The sequence below is a fragment of the Mercenaria mercenaria genome, chromosome 12 (genome assembly GCF_021730395.1).
Source record: "Mercenaria mercenaria strain notata chromosome 12, MADL_Memer_1, whole genome shotgun sequence".
Taxonomy (NCBI): Eukaryota; Metazoa; Mollusca; class Bivalvia; order Venerida; family Veneridae; genus Mercenaria; species Mercenaria mercenaria.
Window position 1 is genome coordinate 20,736,422 of NC_069372.1, and position 26,753 is coordinate 20,763,174.

The 26,753-nt window shown below is 34.2% G+C and overlaps 1 protein-coding gene across 1 annotated transcript in view; it reads left to right on the forward strand.

The window, feature by feature from the left end:
- The window catches only part of LOC123533171 (helicase domino-like), a 91,044-nt gene that overhangs the window by 21,899 nt on the left and 42,392 nt on the right, over window positions 1-26,753 (forward strand). Inside the window, exons 12-20 of the mRNA XM_053520468.1 lie at window positions 1,455-1,604; window positions 7,160-7,286; window positions 8,245-8,388; window positions 10,309-10,400; window positions 20,712-20,804; window positions 22,812-22,989; window positions 24,365-24,501; window positions 24,771-24,881; window positions 25,147-25,398. Coding sequence (XP_053376443.1) covers window positions 1,455-1,604; window positions 7,160-7,286; window positions 8,245-8,388; window positions 10,309-10,400; window positions 20,712-20,804; window positions 22,812-22,989; window positions 24,365-24,501; window positions 24,771-24,881; window positions 25,147-25,398 — 1,284 coding nt within the window. The remainder of the gene's footprint in view (window positions 1-1,454; window positions 1,605-7,159; window positions 7,287-8,244; window positions 8,389-10,308; window positions 10,401-20,711; window positions 20,805-22,811; window positions 22,990-24,364; window positions 24,502-24,770; window positions 24,882-25,146; window positions 25,399-26,753) is intronic.

Genomic DNA, 26,753 nt, shown 5'->3' on the forward strand with positions numbered 1-26,753 from the left:
GTAAGCGTCAGTATTATGCACCAGTCAGATTCTCTCTAGATTGGCTGGTCACCTTAACCTGAGATAATTTGATTGAAATTAAAAGTTAAACCATGTTGGATGTTTCAGAAGTTAATAATAAAAATGGAGTTAAGTTGAAGATGGGAACAAGTTCCTAGACATAGTCACTAGTTCATGCTTATGTTTTCGTAAAATAAGTGTCAGAATTATGCACCAGTCAGATTCTTTCCTAGATTGACTGGTCACCTTAACCTGAGATAGTTTATTAGATGTATCATGAATTTACAGTCTATATGCAGAATTAAAGGGATAAATTTTGTTAGGTCTAATAAAAATGTTGAGACATAGAGTCACTAGTTCAATATTTCGTTGTTGTAGTGCTGATGTTCTCGTAAAGTAAACGTCAGTATTATGCACCAGTCAAATTCTTTCCTAGACTGGCTGGTCACCAAAACCTGAGATAGTTTAGTTTGTGATACCTTTAAGTTGAGTTACAGTGTAATTCACAAGTAACTTCTAAAATTGTTAGTATTATCTGAAAATATCTAGAAAGGCTAGTATAAGTGAAAAGGAAACTTGTCTTGTGCAGCACGTAAGAGCAGTTCAATTTGAGACAATTTGGTAGCTTTGTTCTGATAGTAGAGTGAAACCTTTCATAAAGACTACCCTTAGGAAATATAAAAGATGGTCTTTGTTGTTGACAGTTGGTCTTCTCAATGCAGGTAGATTTACACTGATAGTTAAACAGAAAGAGAAAATACTGTACCAGTTTGTTAATAGTGGCCTTTAGTTGGAGGTGGTCGTTAGTGCAGGATGACTGTTATGTCATTAATGGGATGAAGCTTATTAAGTGTAGTATTATAAATTTACAGTCAAATTGCATAATTATTGGGATATATTTTTTAGGCCAAATGAAAATGTCGAGACATAGAGTCACTAGTTCAATATTTTGTTGTTATAGTGCTGATGTTCTCGTAAAGTAACGTCAGTATTATGCACCAGTCAGATTCTTTCTGGATTGGCTGGTCACCTTAACCTGAGATAGTTTATCAGATGTATCATGAATTTACAGTCCATATATGCAGAATTAAAGGGATAAATTGAAAATGTCGAGACATAGAGTCACTAGTTCAATATTTCGTTGTTGTAGTGCTGATGCTCTCGTAAAGTAAACGTCAGTATTATGCACCAGTCAGATTCTTTCTAGATTGACTGGTCACCTTAACCTGAGATAGTTGGCTTGAATAGTTGTTTAGCAAGAAAGTTATACATTATATACCGGTAGCTCATTTCACCTTTAGTTGCTCATAATGATGGTGCATGCTTGTGAAAAGTTGTGTTTATTTAAGTTATATAAAAATAGGAATTCCTCAAAACCTTGTGTTTTGTGTTAGTACATGTATATCGAGTATACACACATGAATTGATTTTTCCATTTCTTTTTGATAATTCAGACCGAGACACAAGATGAAGTAGCTGCCTTACAGAAAGAAAGTGAACTACCCATAGAGGAACTGATTGAAACTTTACCGAAAGAAATCCTAGAAAAACCGGCACCTATCCACTCGGATTCTGAAGAAGACCAGGAGGAATCTCCCAGCAAGGTAATTTTACCAGCTAACTGCATATTGAGATGCTTCTTGTGTAGATTAAATGAAGGAAGTGGACCAGTAATAACAATTGGCAAGTTCTGTGCAATTTGGTATTCACTTCTGTTATTTCGGCATTCTTCCGCTTGCTATAAATGCAGCTCATATGAGCAATGGTTTTAGTTTAAAAAGCCAACGGAGAATGTTGAAGTCACATATGGAGAAAGCGTGCAGTAATCACATGGAAATTACCAGTTGTCATTATATGTCCACTATGATGACTGAAATGTTTGTATGCACTTTTGTGATTATAGATTGCTATACCCAGCACCAGTTGAAAATTTATGTGACATGGTGTCTTTGTGTAGCATATAGTAAGTTATAAGTGACTTTTTACCAACATTTAAAGGGACTTGTTCCCTCTAAGTGGTTGCTTAAGTCTTACACATGTTCATTGGTAAGGATGGTATAAAGTAAGAATACACTGTTTCTACACCCAGTACCAGTGGAAAGCGAAGTGTTTTTGTGTAATTTATTGTAATGCCAGTGTTGTCGAGCCAAAATGTTCAGCTAAATTTGTCCCATGTTCCTCCTCAAAGTAGTATGTTTTTACCCACATTCACTTTTGAAAAAAATCCCCCTCTTGCTAGTTTAATAATTATTTTGGTTCTGTATATCCCAAAATATTTGTCTTATTTGAATCTTCTGTTGGCAGTGACGAGTAGCTGCCCCATAATACTCAAAAAGTGCCTGTTTATCATAGCAGTTTCTCCCAATAGAAAATAGTATAGTTCTAAAAAGATAGAAAAAATCTACTGTCAAAATATTTATTTTATTTTATAGGCAAAGTGCCCTGAAATAATTTTGAAACTGCTGACTGCTAGTAATGCATCTGATACAAAGTGACAGTCAAATACATAAAATTGTTTATTCTGTTGTGTTGACTTTCAGTACTGTAAGGCTATTAGTACCTAAATTTCTCTTGCATTGTATTTTTTTTTTTTTTTTTGCTGAAAAATACTGACCCCTGAAAATAATGACGAAAAAAGAATCGAATGCAGGCTTCGTCAGTATTAAGGGATTTTACCAGTCTTAATCGTAGTATTAATCTCTTGAACCGATAGAACACAATATTGCTATACCCAGCATCAGTTGAATATATATGTAACATGATGTCTTTGTGTGGCATATAGTAAATGTAAACTTTTTACCAACATTTAAAGGAATGCTTTTTCCTGTAAGTGGTTGCTTAAGTCTTACATGTTAATATCCAATGAATATTAGATTGATCTTTTCATTGAGCTTGTTTGTAATATGTTGGCATTGTGTAGCATGTAGTAATCAGGGGTTTCATTAAGGGCCAGAGAAGTGGGGATGGGGATTACTCCCTGCTAATGGTCTGCAGCCTCAGCTACTTTTTCAGTAGCAAACAAAGTTCTAAATAGGAGGACCCCCGGAACCTATCTACTTTGAAACTTTGACTGTCAATAAAAAATTAATGAAACCTCTTGAGTAATATAGATCTCCCGCCTTGAAGACAAAAATTGTGAGACAATGTGTTTGTTTATAAGATAGATTAGTCATTTTTAGCTCGTCTGATTTTTTGAAAAAAAATGATGAGTTATTGTCATCACTTGAGCGGTTGTCGGCGTCGGCGTCGGCGTTGCTTGGTTAAGTTTTATGTTTAGGTCAGCTTTTCTTCTAAACTATCAAAGCTATTGCTTTGAAACTTGGAATACTTGTTCACCATCATAAGCTGACCCTGTATAGCAAGAAACATAACTCCATCTTGCATTTTGCAAGATTTATGGCCCCTTTTGTACTTAGAAAATATCAGATTTCTTGGTTAAGTTTTATGTTTAGGTCAACTTTTCTCCTAAATTATCAAAGCTATTGCTTGGAAACTTGGAATACTTGTTCACCATCATAAGCAGACCCTGTACATCAAGAAACATAACTCCATCTTGCTTTTTGCAAAAATTATTGCCCCTTTTGGACTTAGAAAATCAGTTTTCTTGGTTAAATTTTATGTTTACGTCAATTTTCATCCTAAACTATCAAAGCTATTGCTTTAAAACTTGCAACAGTTTTTCACCATCATAAGTGGACCCTGTACAGCAAGAAACATAACTCCATCCTGCTTTTTGCAAGAATGATGGCCCCTTTTGGACTTAGAAAATATCAGATTTCTTGGTTAAGTTTTATGTTTAGGTCAACTTTTTCTCTTAAACCATCAAAGCTATTGCTTTAAAACTTGCAACTGTTGTTCACCATCATAAGCTGACCCTGTAAAGCAAGCAACATAACTCCATCCTGCTTTTTGCAATAATTATTGCCCCTTTTGGACTTAGAAAAATCATTTTCTTGGTTAAATATTATGTTTAAGTCAACTTTTCTCATAAACTATCAAAGCTATTGCTTTAAAACTTGCAACAGTTTTTCACCATCATAAGTGGACACTGTACATCAAGAAACATAACTCTATCCTGCTTTTTGCAAGAATGATGGCCCTTTTTAGACTTATAAAATCATGGGTAGGACAATATTTCTATTATACAAAAAAAAATCAGATGAGCGTCAGCACCCGCAAGGCGGTGCTCTTGTTAAGAATGCATAATTAATTTCCCTGCAATTCATTACAATGATGAGACGATGACGAGGCTGACTTGTTGCAACAAACTTCTATTGAGGACAGTTTTTGTTCTCGAGGAAATTAATTGCACCAATTCTTGATGTTAACCGAGGCATTTGTCTGAGTTATGATATTAAAAAATAATCAGTACAAGATCTACACAATAATTTGTTGTTGCAATATGTAGATTAAAGTTTTCAGTAGAACAAGTTTAGCATTGTGCTGGTATTAATTGAATTAATTTGAATTAATACCTTGACTGAGTTTTCTCAAGGCATTATTCTTGCTAAGTATTTATGAGTCATTTGTCAGTAATTTCTGTTTGGATTAGAGTTTTTAAATATTATTATTACATAGCAGATGTTTGCAGGATATAACTAAGGCTCCCATTCCCACTTACGCTCCCACCTGCTCTGTAAGTTGAACTCTGCTATACCCAGTCAGTCAGTGTTCAAGTTTAATAACGGTTCCGCCCTTTCGGACACAATGAAGCATAAAGATGCCACGTAGAGTATAGACCGCGAACATGTCCCCTTTCATGTTCTTAAAGTGTGATTTTGGGTCGAATATAGGGGTAGTGATTACCTCTCTGCAATTTCCAGATAGTTTTGTCCAGAGATAAATGAATTTTGTTGCTAAATTATGACTATAAGCACAGCGGCCAATAAGACCTGGCCCCGTGTTCACAAAACATTTTCAGTCTCAGCTGAGTTTGATAATGAAACTTAATTTCTCATTTATATCAAAATAGCATGTTTAACACAAAATTTTAAGTTAATAATTATTTTAAAGTGATTATTCGGTATTGATGGTCAGTCTCGTTTGGAATTTAAGCTTGAAGTTTTAGTAAAACTGATATTAAAATTTCAAACTCAAACTCAGCTGAGATCGAAAAATGTTTTGTGAACACGGGGCCTGGATACAGTCAAACACATAAAATTGTTTATTCTGTTGTGTTGACTTTCAGTACTGTATCTAAATTTCTCTTGCATTGTATTTGTTTGGTTATTTTGCTGAAAAATACTGACCCCCCCCCCCCCCCCCCCCCCCCCCCCCCCCCCAAATAGTGGAGAAAAAAGAATTGAATGCAGACTTCATCATTATTAGGGGATTTTACCAAAGTCCTACTGGTAGTATTAAATATCTTTAAATGATAGAAAACAATATTGCTATACCCAGCATCGGTTGAATATATATGTAACATGATGTCTTTGTGTGGCATATAGTAAATGTAAACTTTTTACCAACATTTAAAGGAATGCTTTTTCCTGTAAGTGGTTGCTTAAGTCTTACATGTTAATATCCGATAAATTTTAGATTGATCTTTCCATTGAGTGTGTTTGTAATATGTTGGCATTGTGTAGCATGTAGTAATCAGGGGTTTCATTAAGGGCCAGAGAAGTGGGGGCAGGCATTACTCCCTGCTAATGGTCTGCAGCCTCAGCTACTTTTTCAGTAACAAAGTTCTAAATATGAGGACACCCAGAACCTCTGTACTTTGAAACTTTGACTGTCAATAAAAAATTAATGAAACCTCTGAGTAATATAGATCTCCCGCCTTGAAGACAAAAATTGTGAGACAATGTGTTCGTTTATAAGATAGATTAGTCATTTTTAAGAATGCATAATTAATTTCCCTGCAGTTCATTACAGTGATGAGACGATGACGAGGCTGACTTGTTGCAACAAACTTCTATTGAGGACAGTTTTTGTTCTCGAGGAAATTAATTGCACCAATTCTTGATGTTAACCGAGGCATTTGTCTGGGTTATGATACTAAAAAATAATCAGTACAAGAGCTACACAATAATTTGTTGTTGCAATATGTAGATTAAAGTTTTCAGTAGAACAAGTTTAGCATTGTGCTGGTAATTGAATTAATTTGAATTAATACATTGATTGAGTTTTTCCAAGGCATTATTCTTGCTAAGTATTTATGAGTCATTCGTCAGTAATTTCTGTTTGGATTAGAGTATTTAAATATTATTATTACATAGCAGATGTTTGCAGGATATAACTAAGGCTCCCATTCCCACTTATGCTCCCACCTGCTCTTGTAAGTTGAACTCTGCTATACCCAGTCAGTCAGTGTTCAAGTTTAATAATGGTCCATCCGCCCTTTCGGACACAATGAAGCATAAAGATGCCACGTAGAGTATAGACCGTGAACATGTCCCCTTTCATGTTCTTAAAGTGTGATTTTGGGTCGAATATAGGGGTAGTGATTACCTCTGCAATTTCCAGATAGTTTTGTCCAGAGATAAATGAATTTTGTTGCTAAATTATGACTATAAGGACAGCAGCCAATTAGACCTGGATGTACGCAAGTCTGAATTGAGAGTCTGGGTGGAAAGGTAAGCACATCGGACTGGACCGGACACGCGTTCCTAACATTGACAATATCTGTGCTATACCCAGCATCAGTTGAAAATTTATGTGACATGATATCTTTGTGTAGCACACAGTAATTGATGATTTTTTTTTGAAAATATTTAAAGGATTTTGTTTCCTTTAAGTGGTTACTGAAGTCTTACAAATACTTACTAAGTTAATATTGTTTCTATACAAAGAACAAGGTGAAAATGTATGTACAACATGGTGTCTTTGTGTAGTGCTATGTAGTAATTACTTAACCAGGATTTAAAAAAATTTCCCTTTGAAGTGGTTGCGGTTTTAAATAATTTGAAAAGACAAGATGGTATGAAATAGGAGAAGAGTATTGCTATACCCAGCATCAGTTGAATATGTATGTAACATGATGTCTTTGTGTGGCATATAATAAATGATGACTTATTACCAACATTTTCAGGAATTCTTTTCCTTTGAGTGGTTGCTTAAGTCGTACATTTTAAATATTTGGAGATTATACTGTACATCAGTATGAATTTACTGGCAGAGATCTTAAATGGTTTTCAAGTTTTCTTGTTGCATTTTGCAGAAGGATGGAGATGAAGAGTTTGAAGCTGATGACGACGAAGAATCTGATGTTGAGGAAACTATTGAAGAACAAGAAGAACACGAATCTGCTGACCATAATGAAGAGATAGATGATCTTAAAAATGAAGGTAAACACTCCTTTATAAACTGAATATGCTCTGGAATATTGTGAAATTAGTGGGACTAATTTTGGTGGATTTTGTTGTTGAATCAATTGGTGAAATCAAATCCCAATGAAAAAGTATAAGTCCTATATATTGTACATGCAGAAGTTAAAATCCACGAAATCTTACCCCCAGTGAAAATAGCTGTTTTCAATTACTTTTGACCAAAACCACAAAATTCCATGCCCATGAAATTTAAAAATGATTTCACATTAAATTATTTCATGTAAAAAAGGAACTTCGAATTTAGGAACAAGGTGAGCATAGAAATTGTATAAGACTGGAATGACTTTAGTCAAAGGAAGAAAGTGGGTAGCAGGAAGTTTAGCAAGTATAGGTCCCTAACCAACGCACCTGTCTGATAATTTGTCATGGCAGGAATTTAATAAGTAGGGATATATAAAATGTCCTGACTATAAACTCTTGTGGTTCATGAGTCATGAGAATCCTGGGTCAGGAAACAGAAAATATCTTTGAATATTTTGTAAAAGCTTCCCTAGGTTAATTATGTCTCCACACCACTGTGGTGGGAGACATACTGATTTACTCCTGTCTGTCTGTCACTAATCTTGTCCGCACCGTTGAATATTTCTCATCCGATTTTCACTAAACTTGAACAAAATGTGTTTGCCAATAAGTCCTCGGCCAAGTTCGATAACTAGCCAAATCGGCCCAGGCACTTCAGAATTGTGGCCCTTTAATTACCGAAAATTGCTCTGTACACAGATGCCAGTATCCGCACTCTAAGTCATTGGTGCATGGTTGACTCAGATACATAACTATTTAAATGATTAGGCAGTTGTGGGAGACATGCACTTTTCTCAAAAGCAGCTGTAGTTTAAAGTAGTTTAATCATCAAGACAGGAAATAACAAATATGAAATATCTATAGAACTTAATAGGAAAAAAAAAAACATTTTCAGGGGAAATGGATATTGAGCAACTTAGAGCCAAGTATGCTGCAGCTTACGACTCTGACTTTGAAATGCCTGGAGATAGTGACGAGGAATCAACTGACATTAATGCTTCAGAGGATGAAGATGACGAGGAAGAGGAATCTGAAGAAGGTTTGTGTCGAAATATATAGAAAAGTTAGAGCAAACAATGCAAGGAAATTATAAATTTTCTGTTTTTTATTAAAACATGATTTGTTCCTTTGCCGCCGGCTATTCTGAGGATTAATGTTTTGTGTTTGTGAGTTTTCTTTGCACTGCTGAAATACACATGGGGAACAGTCTGAACAAACTTAAAGAATATGAATTGTAACCTGATACATGCAGTTCCAGTATATGTTAATGATATTGATTCTTGTTGTCACATATGCCGATTCATGATTTCTGTGTATGTGAGTTTTACTCGCATTTTGCTGAAATATACATGGGGAACAATCTGACAAAATGTGTTAGATGCTTCGATAAAATTCTGATGAGACAGTTTCAAATGAGGATGTTTTCTGTGTGTGTGAGTTTTACTCGCATTTTGCTGAAATATACATGGGGAACAATCTGACAAATGTGTGGAATGTTTGAGATGAAATTCTGAATAGTTAGTTTCAAATGATGATTCATGTTTTCTGTGTGTGAGTTTTACTCGCATTTTGCTGAAATATACATGGGGAACAATCTGACAAATGTGTGGAATGTCGAGATGAAATTCTGAATAGTTAGTTTCAAATGATGATTCATGTTTTCTGTGTGTGAGTTTTACTCGCATTTTGCTGAAATATACATGGGGAACAATCTGACAAATGTGTGGAATGTCGAGATGAAATTCTGAATAGTTAGTTTCAAATGATGATTCATGTTTTCTGTGTGTGAGTTTTACTCAACATTTTGCAGAAATATACATGGGGAACAATCTGACAAACCTGTATTGTATGTTCAGATAGAATTCTGAATAGTTAGTTTCAAATGATGATTCATGTTTTCTGTGTGTGTGTTTTACTCTCATTTTGCTGAAATATACATGGGGAACTATCTGACGAATGTGTGGAATTTTGAGATGAAATTCTGAATAGTTTGTTTCAAATGATGATTCATGTTTTCTGTGTGTGAGTTTTACTTGCATTTTGCTGAAATATACATGGGGAACAATCTGATAAACCTGTATTGTATGTTCAGATAAAATTCTGAATAGTTGGTTTCAAGTGATGATTCATGTTTTCTGTGTGTGAATTTTACTCGCATTTTGCTGAAATATACATGGGGAACAATCTGACAAACCTGTATTGGATGTTCAGATAAAATTCTAAATAGTAGTTTCAAATGATGATTCATGTTTTCTGTGTGTGAGTTTTACTCTCATTTTGCTGAAATATACATGGGGAACAATCTGACAAGTGTGTGGAATGTTGAGATGAAATTCTGAATAGTTTGTTTCAAATGATGATTCATGTTTTCTGTGTGTGAGTTTTACGCAACATTTTGCAGAAATATACATGGGGAACAATCTGACAAACCTGTATTGTATGTTCAGATAGAATTCTGAATAGTTAGTAACAAATGATGATTCATGTTTTCTGTGTGTGAGTTTTACTTGCATTTTGCTGAAATATACATGGGGAACAATCTGATAAACCTGTATTGTATGTTCAGATAAAATTCTGAATAGTTGGTTTCAAATGATGATTCATGTTTTCTGTGTGTGAATTTTACTCGCATTTTGCTGAAATATACATGGGGAACAATCTGACAAACCTGTATTGGATGTTCAGATAAAATTCTAAATAGTTTCAAATGATGATTCATGTTTTCTGTGTGTGAATTTTACTCGCATTTTGCTGAAATATACATGGGGAACAATCTGACAAACCTGTATTGGATGTTCAGATAAAATTCTAAATAGTTTCAAATGATGATTCATGTTTTCTGTGTATGTTAGTTTTTCTCACATTTTGCTGAAATATACATGGAGAACAATCTGACAAATGTGTTTGAGATGTTCAGCTGTAAACCACCATGTTACGTAGATTGTATTGTCTATTTCAGAGGAAGAAGAAGAGGAAGAGGACACCATGGTAACAGAAGAGGGTATTGGTCTTGAAGCTCTGATGGATACAGAGAAGACTGAGGAGAAAAAGGTATGTTTCTCTCATCGCATATTTGATAACCAGTTGGCATGTAGCTACTGGGACACCAACACTGAAAAATATTTTTTTTTGTGGACAGTATTAAGCATCCAGCTGGGAGAAATTTTATTTGTAAGTTATGAAACCTGTGTTCCTTAGTGTGTTTGAAGAGCATTAATATGTAATTTAAATAATTGGGTTAGACTGTCTTCGTTGCTTTATAAAGTGATGATTGATATGTGACGGGCGGACAGAAAAATCTTGCTGATTGTCACTAAAATCTGATTTTAAAGTTCTATTTTGGTTAAATACTACTTCCTGGTATATTTAATACAGTATTTTAATAGAAAATCATTAGGGAACTGAAGTTATATTATTCCATGACGAAACATCGACCACTGGTAAATTACCTGTGATTTATTGGTGTATGCAGTTTTCGAAGATGATAGTTTCAGTGTACTTGCCCCAGTCTACTTTGTGGTATGACTGGTTTCACGTGACTGATACAACTACCAGTATGAAAATTTACATAGTACATGGATGTAAGGCAAAAATTAATTTGCTGTCAACTTGAAATTTCATTAACTGCAATTTGCACATGTAGGGACTTTTTAAGATTAATGAGCAGTCATGTTATGTTGACGCTCGGAAATCTGTGTTCCTCATGTATTTCATACCACAGCCGAAGGTCTAGAGTTAATCTTGGATTTGAAGTGATAGATTCATTAGATTGGAACATTACAGTTGTTGTGAAATGACCTGTAATCTTATCGAACAGCATTTATACGAAAGTATTTCTTGATGTACACCACATGTGATGGTGATTCATGGTTCACACAGGCCATGAAAAGTCCTTGAATTTGACGCCTACTCCTTGAAAACTACTTGAATTTTCTAACATTCAGAAACTACTTGAAAACTACTTGAATTTAGGAAAAAACGTACAAAAGATGGCAAATAGTCCTTAAATTCGTCGGGTGCAAAGTGAAAACGGACAAACATTATAAACGGACCAAAATAAACTTAAAAAACGACGAAAAAAAACAACTGTTACCGCCATTAGGGCCTGCCACGGAGTCTGCGATAGTACGGTACGGTACTGTACTTTACGGGTTTTATGCTCTTTCAAGTAATTTTCACACTTAAGACATTAAAGGATAGTGCATTGATGGGCGTGTACGGTCCATATCTTTGTCATCGATGGATGGATTTTCAAATAACTTGGCATGAATGTGTACCACAGTAAGATGACGTGTCGCGCGCAAGACCCAGGTCCGTAGCTCAAAGGTCAAGGTCACACTTAGACATTAAAGGATAGTGCATTGATGGGCGTGTCCGGTCCATATCTTTGTCAACCATGGATGGATTTTCAAATAACTTGGCATGAATGTGTACCACAGTACGACGACGTGTCGCGCGCAAGACCCAGGTCTGTAGCTCAAAGGTCAAGGTCACACTTAGACGTTAAAGGTCATTTTTCATGATAGTGCATTGATGGGCGTGTCCGGTACATATCTTTGTCATTCATGCATGGATTTTAAAATAACTACGCATGAATGTGTGGCACAGTAAGACGAGGTGTCGCGCGCAAGACCCAGCTCCGTAGGTCAAAGGTCCTAAACTCTAACATCGGCCATAACTACTCATTCAAAGTGCCATCGGGGGCATAAGGGTGGTTTTCAAAATAATGAAGCTTTTTCTTTTCTCTCATCTTACTTTAATTCAGTTTAGTTTTAGAATGCATTTTGGGGCAAATTATATCAAAATCAATGTAGTCAATAAATGTGTGCGATATCAGCTTAATGAATCAAACAGTTTTAAAGTTATATTAAATTATATAGCTAATTTTGTCCCCTGTGCACCCAAAAAAGTGTGACATTTTACATGAAGTATAGTTTTCAACTGTGGCTTACTTTTAAAAACCATGCTTTATTGTTACAGCTTTGGCTTTTTTGTGTAACTTAATCTCTGCACATTTAAATAAAATACTTCTTTTCATTAGCTACATCTTATTGTTACCAATATTTCACATCTTGTGATGGAACCCCCTTCACAAAAAATAGTGAAAAAAATACTAAATTTAAATGTTGAACACTACAATTTCATAACCCTATTACTTTTCTAAAGTCTTAATGTTTTTCTAAGATCCTTATCCCTTCAGCTGTGAAGACACAGTATGATTTTTTTTCTTTATTAAATCAACTTTCTCAGAAACTTGATGGATGTCTATACACCTAAAAATGTCCCCTGTGCACCTTTTTAGTTGTTAAGTGTCAGATTTCTTATATTCTTTAAATAAAATGGGATTTTGATTTATTTTCCTTGAAAGGGAGTTACAACAGATACAAAAGCAGCATTCAACTTCACATATTACTGACTGTTAAACATTCACAGAGCCAAAAGTGATGTCCCCTGTGCACCCTTTTTTGACATATATCAATTTTCATAGCATTACTGTAATTTGTGGTGGCAGTTCTATATTCTTAGCAGTGTGAAAGCAAAATTTAGGCATTACTTGATAATTTAGCATCATATAAGAAACCCTGGACAATTTAAAATTCATTGTTTGCATTTATTTCTGAAGTTGCCAATTTTCAAGTTTAAAAGTGGAAACATCAATTTTATTGCTTCTTAAGCTCTTTAGGTTTACCTAAATATGTAATGTTCACTAGTAAATATTGTGTAGTTAAAAGAAATTTACTTACCATGAACATATTCTATGAATAAATATTTTGATACAATTTGTCCCCTGTGCACCCTTTTTAGTAACATTATAAAGTATGTATGAATTTTACTATTCCATTTTATCATGCATGGCATTTTGTCATTTTTCTACTATGAATAAGCATTGCATGTAAACTAAATGATTTCAGTGTATTAGTTATGTATAAAGTCACTTATTTTTTTTCATTTAAAGCATTACATTCAGTTGAATTTTCATGTTTTTGTAGTGAAAATTTTCAATTTTGTAGTTATTTTGTGGAATAAATTAATTTTTTAATGGTATTTGTCTAAAGTTGATCACCATTAGTCTTTTTATGAATAGAAAACTAATAATGGATGAATATTACACTGATCTTCAGTATGTGTCCCCTGTGCATCTGTACAATAACTCAATTTTGAGTTGACAATTCTAGAAATTAGAATTACTGGACATTCTTGAAATTTGGCATGTGTTTATAAACATGCAAAGTGAGAGAAAAAAATAGGTTTTATAATTATATGTTAGTTATTTTGCATTTAGCAACAACTTTTCTAGGTAAAGTTTTATTTTCATGTCAGATTTGTGCAGAAATTGTGATTTTAAAAACCAATGTCCACAAACATATGAGTAAATAAGTTTCAAACCATACACATACACCCATTACTTATCATTTATGTTTAAAAAATTACTGTTATACATATTTCCTTGTCATAAAACACTGCAACATTTATCACCCATCTTACGGGAAATTCACTGAACTTTCGAATTAAAGGCTGAAATATTTTCTTATTGGCATTTCTCAACACTTTCCGAGAGTTATTTCCTTCAAATCTGAAGTATTTGCTATCATAAAAAATAGGTGACCACCCTAAAAAATAAGTTTGAATTTTCAACCCCTATGTCACACTTTTGCTTCATTATTTTGAAAACCACCCATATGTCATCCTATGGAGACAGCTCTTGTTTAATAGACTGTTTGAGATGGTGATGATGTATTTTACCATTCGCAGTTGTATCTGAAGGTTTATACAACCCAATGAAGGTTTTCCTTCCTTGGATGTCTGAATCTTCAACAGTCGAAATACTTTAAGGTGTAATTTGAATGGCAAATAAAAAGAAATGTGCACTCTTTAATGGCTGGAAATTGCTATGTATTGCAGCTTACATTAGGGAAGTTATATTATTCCATGACGAAACATCGACCACTGGTAAATTTCCTGTGATTTATTGGTGTATGCAGTTTTCGAAGATCAATAGTTTTCAGTGTACTTGCCCCAGTCTACTTTGTGGTATGACTGGTTTCACGTGACTGATACATCTATCAGTATGAAAATTTACATAGTACATGGATGTAAGGCTAAAATTAATTTGCTGTCAACTCGAAATTTCGTTAACTGCAATTTGCATAATAGGGACTTTAAAGGTTAATGAGCAGTCACGTTTTGTTGATGCTCGAAAATCTGTGTTTCTCGTGTATTTCATACCAAAGTCAAAGGTCTAGTGTTAATCTTCGATTCGAAGTGATAGATGGGAACATTAGAGTTTGTTCTGAAATGATGCGTAATCTTGCTATCGAATAGCATAAATTTGTATATTTCTTGATGTACACCAAATGTGATGGTGATTCTTTGGAGTTTTGCAAGCTTTTTGGTTAGAGTCCTCAGTTCCACTGACTTCAGTTGTTTATGTCACAAGGAGAGAACTTTCTGAAAAATAATGTAGGTAATGGGCAATGTCAAACTAGGTCAAAATCCACAACTTTATACCCCTACGAAATTAGCTGCTCTGGCCAAGCTGCTAAATTTTGTGACTGTGAAATTAAATGATTACACTGTAAGCTTCCTCAAGATGATGATGCAAAAGTGACGGGCGGACAGAATTACATTGTTGATTGTCACATCATATATCTGATTGAGTACTGTTTGAAAATGAATCATTACTGAATGTAAGGTCACTGGTCTTAATATAAAATAAAGAAAATTATGCTGCATTTAATAGTGCTCATGAAAGTCTTGAAATTCTGAACCATGCTTAGATACTGTCCAGCTGCTTCTGTATGCAGATCCACTGAAAAAAAATCAAAATACTAACACTGATACTTGTAGAAAGATTACTACTGGTATTTCTATTCAAATGATGATGTAAAAGTGACGGGCGGACATAAAAAACATTGCTGATTGTCACATTTAAGTCTGATTGAATATTTGAAAGTTGTGTTGAATTTATTGATGTTTTGCATAATTGTAAACAAGATGTTAAGGCTTTGTTTCTTGATCCTGATAGGATGGTTTCAGTATCTGGCTTGGTATTTGTTTTGAGAGAAAATGTGAAGAAGAAGAAAACATGAAAGATAGTGTTCTGTACTACAGTTTTACTCTCCTTAATTTTGAATATCTGAGTAAACTTGCTTCTAAACATGACCACTGATCGCTTGTTGATGATTGAAGAGTAACTGTTTAAGTGAACATACTGAAAGCCTGTACATTTCCTGTAGAACAGATACAGATACTCTTTAAACTGGGTATTTGAAGTAGACTGTTTTTGAGATAATGATGATGTATTTTACCATTCGCAGTTGTATCTGAGGGTTGAAACAACCCAAAGAAGGCTTTCCTTCCTTGGATGTCTGAATCTATATTCAAAACAGTCATACTTAAATGGGTGGGGTGCAGGAATCAAAGGAAAAGATTCACTAGTGGGTGTAGAGCAGTAATTATACCCCCGCCAAACATGTTTGAGGGGGGTATATAGGAGTCAGTTTTGTCGCGTTCGTCGCGTCCCGTCCTGTCCCGTCCCGTCCCGTCGCGTCCCGAAATCTATTATCTCAGTTATTACCAAATGGATTTGATTCAAACTTAAAATACATGTTCCACCTTATCACCCACATCATGTGACACAAGGTGCATAACTCTGACCAAGTTTTCATGAATTATGTCCCCTTTTACTTAGAATTTAAGGTTAATTTTGTTGTATTTTCACTATATCTCAGTTATTACTAAATGGATTTGATTCAAACTTAAAATAGATGTTCCACCTCATCACTCACATCATGTGACACAAGGTGCATAACTCTGACACCAATTTTTTATGAATTATGCCCCTTTTTACTTAGAATTTAAGGTTGATTTTGATGTATTTTCACTATATCTCAGTTACTACTGAATGGATTTGATTCAAACTTAAAATAGATGTTCAACCTCATCACCCACATCATGTGCCCACATCATGTGACACAAGGTGCATAACTCTGACACCAAGTTTTCATGAATTATGTCCCCTTTTACTTAGAATTTAAGGTTAATTTTGTTGTATTTTCACTATATCTCAGTTATTACTAAATGGATTTGATTCAAACTTAAAATAGTTGTTCCACCTCATCACCCAGATCATGTGACATAAGGTGCTTAACTCTGGCATAAATTTTTTATGAATTATGTCCCCTTTTACTTTAAATTCAAGGTTGATTTTGATGTATTTTCACTATATCTCAGTTATTACAAAATGGATTTGATTCAAACTTAGAATAGATGTTCCACCTCATCACCCACATCATGTGACACAAGGTGCGTAACTCTGACACCAATTTTTCATGAATTATGCCCCTTTTTACTTAGAATTTAAGGTTAATTTTGATGTATTTTCACTATATCTCAGTTACTACTGAATGGATTTGATTCAGACTTAAAATAGATGTTCCACCTAAACATGTGACACAAGATGCATAACTCTGATACCAATTTTTCTTGAATTGTGTCCCCTTTTACCTAGAATTTAAGGTTAATTTTGATGTATTTCACTACCGGTATATCTCATTATGATTGGCTTAGAGCCAAAGGGAAGTAACCTTTTTTGTACTGAGTTTCTTCCCTTTAAATTCGAGGAATTAGTCTATTTTTAGAAATCCTATATTTAGATTTTCAATATTTTAGGTATTTTTCTAACTTTTTTATTATAAGTCCTATGTAAAAAGTAAATACATTTTTCTGTGGTAACATGGGTCAATAAGACACTTTTTTGTATTCACTTTTAGTGTATCTCTAATATTAGAGATTTTTTATATTTACTAGTATTACTTATATGTGGAAGCCCAGGATGAAGTACTCCAAAGACTAAGTATTTTTAAGATTTCTTATGGTTGCCATTCTTCTGTGACAAGACCTTATGGTGGGGGTATGAGTCACTCCTGTGACAGTTCTAGTTAACCTTTGGTACATGTGTGAAATCAGTGATGGCAGTCTATCGTACATTGAAAAAATTAAGTAATTTTTTAGGCACTAAACAGAGTTGGAACATTGTATCATTGATATTATTGTGTATATAGATCTAGAACAGTTAAATGACAGTATTCACAATGGAGACTTTTTAATCGACTGTTTGAGATGGTGATGATGTATTTTACCATTCGCAGTTATATCTGAGGGTTGAAACAAACCAAAGAAGGTTTTCCTTCCTTGGATGTCTGAATCTATATTCAAAACAGTCATACTTAAATGGGTGGGGTGCAGGAATCAAAGGAAAAGATGCACTAGTGGGTGTAGAGCAGTAATTAACCTTTGGTACATGTGTGAAATCAGTGATGGCAGTCTATCGTACATTGAAAAAATTAAGTAATTTTTTAGGCACTAAACAGAGTTGGAACATTGTATCATTGATATTGTGTTATATAGATCTAGAACAGTTAAATGACAGTATTCACAATGGAGACTTTGTTTAATTGACTGTTTGAGATGGTGATGATGTATTTTACCATTCGCAGTTGTATCTGAGGGTTTATACAACCCAAAGAAGGTTTTCCTTCCTTGGATGTCTGAATCTTCAGCAGTCGAAATACTTTTAAGGTGTAGTTTGAATGGCAAATAAAAAGAAATGTGCACTCTTTAATGGCTGGAAATTGCTTTGTATTGCAGCTTGAACAGATTATAAGATTCTTTCACCGGTTGTAGGTGCAGATGGGAATTTCCGGCCTCGAGGGTAACTGTTTAGGCGGTAACGAGGTTCCTACCGAGTTACCGCCTAAACAGTTACCCGAGAGCCGGATATTCCCATCTGCACCTATAACCAGTGATAGAATCTTTTTCTTGCATACCGATATCAAGATATAATAATAAAAATAAAATCAGTCGAACGGCTTTTTTTTAAGAACTATTTCTTATAGCAGCGTATTTAAACAAAGCGCGGGAAAGCAACGTCTGTAAACAGGAAAGACGTTGTGACGTTTCAAAGACAAATAACAATGTTTAGTTCTGGTTTTGTTTGATCAGTTGCAGAGTAACGTTATGGATTTTTGATAAAATAACATGTTTTGAATCGAGAAATATACTATCAGGAATAAAGAGGAACTGTCAAGGTACTGGATTTTTATTCCGTTTTTCGAAATAAAATATAAATAACTACACAAATCTTCTACATATATGTAGTTTGTAATACGTCATTTAAAGCACGAGAGTCATCTTACACCCCGGGGTGTAAGATGGATTTTTCCAGCACCGGTAAAAATACCGGAAATCCCCGTCTGGTATGCAAGAAGGGGTTTTCTCAGACCTTGAGAAGTCTTTCCATTTGATCTCAGATTACTACTGGAATTTCTATTCAAATGATGATGTAAAAGTGACGGGCGGACATAAAAAACATTGCTGATTGTCACATTTCATTCTGATTGAATATTTGAAAGTTGTGTTGAATTTATTGATGTGATGTTCAGTGTTTGAATAATTGTAAACAAGATGTTTAGGCTTTGTTTCTTGATCTTGATAGGACAGTTTCAGTATCTGGCTTGGTATTTTTGAGAGAAAATGTGAAGAAGAACAAAAACATAAAAGATAGTATTCTACACTTCAGTTTTACTCTCCTTAATTTTGAATATCTGAGTAAACTTGCTTCTAAACATGACCACTAATCGCTTGTTGATGATTGAAGAGTAACTGTTTAAGTGTACATACTGAAAGCCTGTACATTTCCTGTAGAACAGATACAGATACTCTTTAAACTGGGTATTTGAAGTAGACTGTTTTGAGATAATGATGATGTATTTTACCATTCGCAGTTGTATCTGAGGGTTGAAACAACCCAAAGAAGGCTTTCCTTCCTTGGATGTCTGAATCTATATTCAAAACAGTCATACCTAAATGGGTGGGGTGCAGGAATCAAAGGAAAAGATGCACTAGTGGGTGTAGAGAAGTAATGTTCCTTTGGTACATGTGTGTGAAATCAGTGATGGCAGTCTCTCGTACATTGAAAAAATTACGTAATTTTTTAGGCACTAAACAGAGTTGGAACATTGTATCATTGATATTGTGTATATAGATCTAGAACAGTTAAGTGACTGTATTCACAATGGAGACTTTTTTTAATCGACTGTTTGAGATGGTGATGATGTATTTTACCATTCGCAGTTGTATCTGAGGGTTTATACAACCCAAAGAAGGTTTTTCCTTCCTTGGATGTCTGAATCTTAAACAGTCGAAATACTTTAAGGTGTAGTTTGAATGGCAAATAAAAAGAAATGTGCACTCTTTAATGGCTGGAAATTGCTATGTATTGTAGCAAGAACAGATAGGGTTTTCACAGGCCTTGAGAAGTCTTTGAATTTGATGCCAGTCAATGAAAAATGACAAACCCATAGGAGGATATGTAAAAATCAATCTCAGTTTGTCTTCAGAGGTCAAAATCCACAAATTGATACCCCCACAAATTAGCTGCTCTGGCCAAAACCACTAAATTTTGTGCCTATAAAATTAAATGATTACACAGTAACCTTCCTCAAGATGATGATGCAAAAGTGACGGGCGGACAGAATTACATTGTTGAATGTCACATCATGTATCTGATTGAACATCTGGGGATAGAAAAATAAGCTGCATTAAGGTGTGCACTTCAGTATTGTTAAAAAAGATAGGAAGTGTGTCTTATGTATTATTGGACTGTTTCATAATATGAAATTTTGTAATTTTGAATCATGCTTGCAAATACTTGAAGTGCGTTTAATTCTTATTTTATTGCATTTTGTGACAAAATTTTAAAAAAAAGAGACATTCTTCTATATGAAAGAAAGGTACTGTTTCTATTCAAATGATGATGCAAGAGTGACGGGTGGACATAAAAAAACATTGCTGATTGTCACAATATCTGATTGAATATTTGAATCAAAGAGCTTCAGTTTCAGTAGTCACCATTTTGAACTTGTAATGAGGTGGAGGTCATTGTTTTTTGCATTATTGAAAACCAGATAGTTAGGCTTTGTTCCTTGCTTTGTTCCTTGAATCCGAAACATCTGGCTTTGTCTGTGTTCAGAAATAATGTGGGAAATCAGAAATTATCAACAAGAATATACCAGGGTATTGTAAGTTTTGATAAATATGTAAGTTCGATTTTGTGAAAGGGTCTCCATAACTTATATATTTGAGTAAGTTTGTTCGAAACATCGACCACTGATGAATGTTGATTATTCATCAGTGTTTATAGCTTTCGTAGAGCAATAGTCAGTGTACTTGCCCCGATCTATACATTTTCTGTAGAACTGGTTTCACATGACTGAAACATTATTTTATGTTATATACCATATACACATTGATTATAGCAGTTTATATGTATGCTTTCATCATCTGTTTGTGTTTTGACAGGAGGATGAAGAGGGTCCTGGTCAGGAGTTGACTGATATTGCTGCACAGGCTGCTAGTCTACAACCCAAAGGTTACACACTACAAACCACAGAGGTAAACAACCATTCTTCCAGTATGCTTATCATTTCATATTTTGTCACGTGTTTTCTTAGAAATGTTTGTTATAAAGTTACAGATTAGGTGTATGTTTTCTGGGTTGATGAAATAATTGTAAAACTAGATTGCTACACTTGTCAAGTTGTCTCGACAAATTTGCCGATGAAAATTAATTTTTGGATTCCTTGAAATTTACTTACATCTTACTGCTAGATAAGCTAAAGTTCCTTTTTGAAAAGAGTGAACTCTTTTATTTCACTTGAAAACGAAAATTGTCAATATTCTTCCTTTGTGAAATTTAAAACTAAAATAATGATGCTATGAAATACGTATTCTAGTGATATTAGATAACGTAATGGAAGATAATGAATTTGGCCTACATTCTATCTGCTGAAAAGAAGTGTATTGATTGCTCCTGTGGGAAATCAACAGTTTTACGCCTTGCAGACAAATTTATTGGAAAATTCTCTTATACAATGTCTGGTTAGGTCTTCTTATTCAAGCTGTGATATGACGGTAGAGAAACTGAACTCTATTTGATTTGTATTGTTTTAGGCAGTTGAGGTCTTGCTTACTTTGTGTATTGTGGTAAATGTTGCCATAAATACAAAAAAGCCTCATAAATAACGTTCTGAATTATTGCTCTGGTTACTTCTTTTTGTGAGGTACTCAGATCTCAAGTCAGAGACATCCTGATATTTAAAATGCCATGACTTGTCTGTTTGTTTTGGGTTTAACGCCGTTTTTCAACAGTATTTTAGTTATGTAATGGAGGGCAGTTAACCTGACCAGTGTTCCTGGATTCTGTACCAGTACAAATCTGTTCTAAGCAAGTAACTGCCAACTTCCCCACACTAATCAGATTAAAGGTGCAAAATAAAGACAAATGAATAGACATAAATCTTTAAAAAAGACTACACATTTTGAAATATAGTACTAAACATTACGATAGCCATGCAATATTCCCTTGAAATCAACACATATACAGAGAAACAAATGATTGTTTCTGTATTTTCTTAGACTGACATGGGGGGTCATTTTGTCCTACTTTCGTGTTTATCGCTTTTCCGTAATTGGTCGGAAATTCTTTGGGATCACGTGATTTTAAAATTGTTTCAAACGAATATCCATTTAAGACGCGCAACAAATTAACTGTATTTTCATGATGGTAATTATGCACGACTTGCACGAAAAATATGAGATGTGCAAAATTTAAATTTAAAATTGACAGTGACATATATTAGGCCAAGACAATGTGTTTAATGTCTAAAATCTTACCAAATTAATGTAGCCATGTGTACATAAATAAGTGTATTAAGGTAAATTTCAATCATACTTTGTTTCTGTAGTGTAAGATAGTTACTCATTTATATTCTTAAAATTATACTGAAAAGAGATTAACTGAAAAAGTTTACAGACGAAGTTGCAAAAACACTTTTATTCGGGAAGGGCCTGAATTGTCCTTATGAAAACTTGTAGTATAGCTGTTTATTACCTGTATTATAAGAATGATTTTCGTGAAGTTTTTGTGATTTACAAAATTGTTGAATTCCATGCGCTAAGTTTGTAAAAATCACATTATCGTTTGGGCATATGATATATCTTGCATCTATTTATAAATTATAGCCTCGTTTCGGAGGCTTCTTCCGAAAAAGTCCGAAGATGCTCGACGGGTTCGTAAGCAGTCGGAAAGCATACTTTCGGTTTGACATAGGCAACAGTTTTTGTGTATTTGTTAGTTATTCTTGAACATATTGATGACTGTTTGGTCAGAACCGATGCAGTGGGCCATATTTTCAGTAAATAGGAAGTCTCAGCTACAAACTCTGGTTTTCATATAATATTCGTTCGGGTTTTAGTAATGGACCTTTAAAAGGTCTTGATATAAAATGTGGTCATTGTGGGATTTTTGTATTGACATTGTAATATAACAATAATTATTACACCTTCAAATACATAATTATATTGACAAGTTTCAAAGGATTTTGATGTGCTACATTTCAGGTGAAGACGAGTGTACCATTCCTGATAAAGCACACGTTGAGAGAGTACCAGCATGTTGGTTTAGACTGGCTAGCCACAATGTATGAGAAACGCCTTAATGGAATTTTAGCAGATGAAATGGGCCTTGGTAAAACCATCCAGACAATAGCGTTGATAGCACATCTTGCTTGTGAGAAAGGTAAAAAAACAACCCTATTATTGACTAGTGCAGGTACATCAGCTAGTGCAGAAAGGACCTTGCACATGTAGCTAGATATTTTACTTAGATGATGCAAGTGCAGCTCGTATTAATGTGGTTAATACAACGAAACTTGACCAGCACTAACTACTGACAAAGGAAAATGTATTTATAAAGATTAGATTTAAAAAAATGATTCCCTATCAACGCACCTGTGTGATGTTTTTATCATAACAGGATTTTTATCATTAGGGATATATAAATAGTCCTGACTATAAACTCTTGTGATAGAATTATCATCAGAATCCTGGGTCACGAGACATAGTACTTTCTGTAATGCAATTTTAGTATTGTTTCCAAAATGTTGTATTTCCCTATCAACGCACCTGTATGTTATTTTTATCATAACAGGATTTTTATCATTAGGGATATATAAACAGTCCTGACTATAAACTCTTGTGATTGAATTATCATGAGAATCCTGGGTCACGAGACATAGTACTTTCTGTAATGCAATTTTAGTATTGTTTCCAAAATGTTGTATTTCCCTATCAACGCACCTGTATGTTATTTTTATCATAACAGGATAGTCCTGACTATAAACTCTTGTGATTGAATTATCATCAGAATCCTGGGTCATGAGACATAGTACTTTCTGTAATGCAATTTTAGTATTGTTTCCAAAATGTTGTATTTCCCTATCAACGCACCTGTATGTTATTTTTATCATAACAGGATTTTTATCATTTGGGATATATAAACAATCCTGACTATAAACTCTTGTGATAGAATTATCATCAGAATCCTGGGTCACGATACATAGCACTTTCTGTAATGCAATTTTAGTATTGTTTCCAAAATGTTGTATTTCCCTATCAACGCACCTGTATGTTATTTTTATCATAACAGGATTTTTATCATTAGGGATATATAGTTAGTCCTGACTATAAACTCTTGTGATTGAATTATCATGAGAATCCTGGGTCACGAGACAAGTTTTTTAAGATTTTAATTTAGGGACAGATGAAATAACTTGACTGTAAACTCAGGTGGTTAGTTTTAATATTGCCATTTGAATCCTGAGTAATAAAATAAGAATTTACAGTAAAAGAAGATTGACTTGTGAAAGAGAATTGAGGCATGTTTGACATCTGTATGGAATCATCCGAATGGCCTTGTACTGGAAAATGTTTGTCATTATGCATTAGTCATTGCAAAGAAGAATATACAACTGCCAATATTTCATTATATGTTGCAGTTTCTGTTTTGATTGCAATGATGATTGCCTAGTAATATAGAGCTATCAGTGTAATGTATACCCAGGTTGTCATGGAAACCAATTGTGCATAGTCAGAACTAAATGTTTATTCCACAGGAATCTGGGGTCCACATCTGATTGTTGTACCTACTAGTGTGATGTTGAATTGGGAGATGGAATTCAAAAAATGGTGCCCTGCCTTTAAAATCCTCACATACTATGGAAGCCAGAAAGAAAGGAAACAAAAAAGAACAGTATGTTATCAGACAGTCAAATATTCTTAGTTTCCAGTGTGGTTTACTACTTGCACTAAATTGCTTTTAATTATGTTGAAAGTTTTTGAAATTGGATCTTGCATAGGTTTGGTTTCTGTCATCGGCATCATGTTCTAACTTCCTTACATGTATTTCCAGTCTTCTTGAGAAAAAGAAAATACATGAAATTTAATATAAAGGAATATATTAAGAAGTTCATGTCTTTGTTCAGCAAAGTATAAATCAAACATTGTTGCTTTATCTTTCAGGGATGGACCAAAACCAATGCCTTTCATATTTGTATTACCTCGTATAAACTAGTGATTCAGGACCATAATGCTTTCAGGCGAAAAAAGTGGAAATACTTAATCCTAGATGAGGTAAAATTTTAAAAGTGATTGTTAAAGCTGTTGTCTTGCTCTGCATATGATTTGAATTACTAGGGTTTTCAACTTTTAAGTTAAGGCTTTTTGTTGAGTTAGGCCATGTATAATTTTATGGCTTCTTGTGGAAGTGCAATATTTCAGTGCATAAATACTGAGATTTTCTGTTTTCTTAAGTTCTTGTTTAAAGAAAACAATGTAAATGCATTATCGGAAATAAGGTTGAAGAAGTGTACTAAAGGCTTTGATTTATACTTTTCAGGCTCAAAATATTAAAAACTTCAAATCGCAGCGATGGCAGTGTCTGTTAAATTTCAACAGTATGCGACGATTGTTGCTGACTGGTACACCATTACAGAACAGTCTGATGGAATTATGGTCTCTAATGCATTTCCTTATGCCACATGTGTTCCAGTCACATAAAGACTTTAAAGAATGGTTTGCTAATCCACTCACAGGCATGATCGAAGGAAGCCATGAATATAATGAGAATCTCATTCGTCGACTACACAAGGTGAGCTTGAGAAGTAAAAACCGGATAAGTCGTTAAACTGATGGGGGAAAAACAGTTGTAACAGAATGTATTTAGGTTGATTCCATTGATATTTTCTTGTTACAGAGTTTTTTCAACTTCAAGCAGGAAATCTTCATTTCAGGTCAATGCTTGAAGTTACTATTCACCATATATTATGTAACACTTCTCAGAATTAGTACGGCGATGTGTATTGAAGTGAAATTAAGTCATATGACTGGTTGAATCTACCAACATAAATGCTTGTTAGTACAATACATTCGTTATTTAAGTTTGGGCAAGGTTCCTTAGTTATTCAAGGTGTAGTTCTATGAAGCTTTCAGAAAGGCCTGGGTAATCACACTTGTATTTCAAAGTGTTTGTTGGCTAATTGGTTCGCTCTGTTAAATTTTATCAGTATTTGTTGATGTCTTACATTTCCATTGTACAAATAGAAGTATTACACAGTACCAGTTGAGAAATGATAGCCTAGCTGTGTGTTGTGACCGTATAGGTGAGTTTTCTCAAAGAACAAAAGTCTGGAACATCCATCTGAGGTGGCATCTATACCACACTGGATCAGCTTTCACAGAAACAGAAATTGCATACAAGTTTGGTTTGGCCCTTGCGTATTTGTTGCAGTAGTAATTAATATTTATAGTTGAGAAATGATAGCCTAGCTGTGTATTGTAACAGTATAGGTGAGTTTTCTCAAAGATTAGAAGTCTGTAACATTTATCTGAGGTGGTTTCTGTACCACACTGGATCAGCTTTCACAGAAACATTGAAATTGCAAAAAAGTTTGGTTTGGCCCTTGTGTATATGTTGCAGTAATAATGTGATGGAAATTTAATATTTATAGTTGAGAAATGATAGCCTAGTTGTATATTGTAACAGTATAGGTGAGTTTTCTCAAAGATTAGAAGTCTGTAACATTTATCTGAGGTGGTTTCTGTACCACACTGGATCAGCTTTCACAGAAACATGGAAAATGCATAAAAGTTTGGTTTGGTCTTGTATATATGTTGCAGAAATAATGTGATGGAAATTTAATATTTATAGTTGAGAAATGATAGCCTAGCTGTGTATTGTAACAGTATAGGTGAGTTTTCTCAAAGATTAAAGTCTGTAACATTTATCTGAGGTGGTTTCTGTACCACACTGGATCAGCTTTCACAGAAACATGGAAATTGCATAAAAGTTTGGTTTGGCCCTTATGTATATGTTGCAGTAATAATGTGATGGAAATTTAATATTTATAGTTGAGAAATGATAGCCTAGTTGTATATTGTAACAGTATAGGTGAGTTTTCTCATAGATTAGAAGTCTGTAACATTTATCTGAGGTGGTTTCTGTAC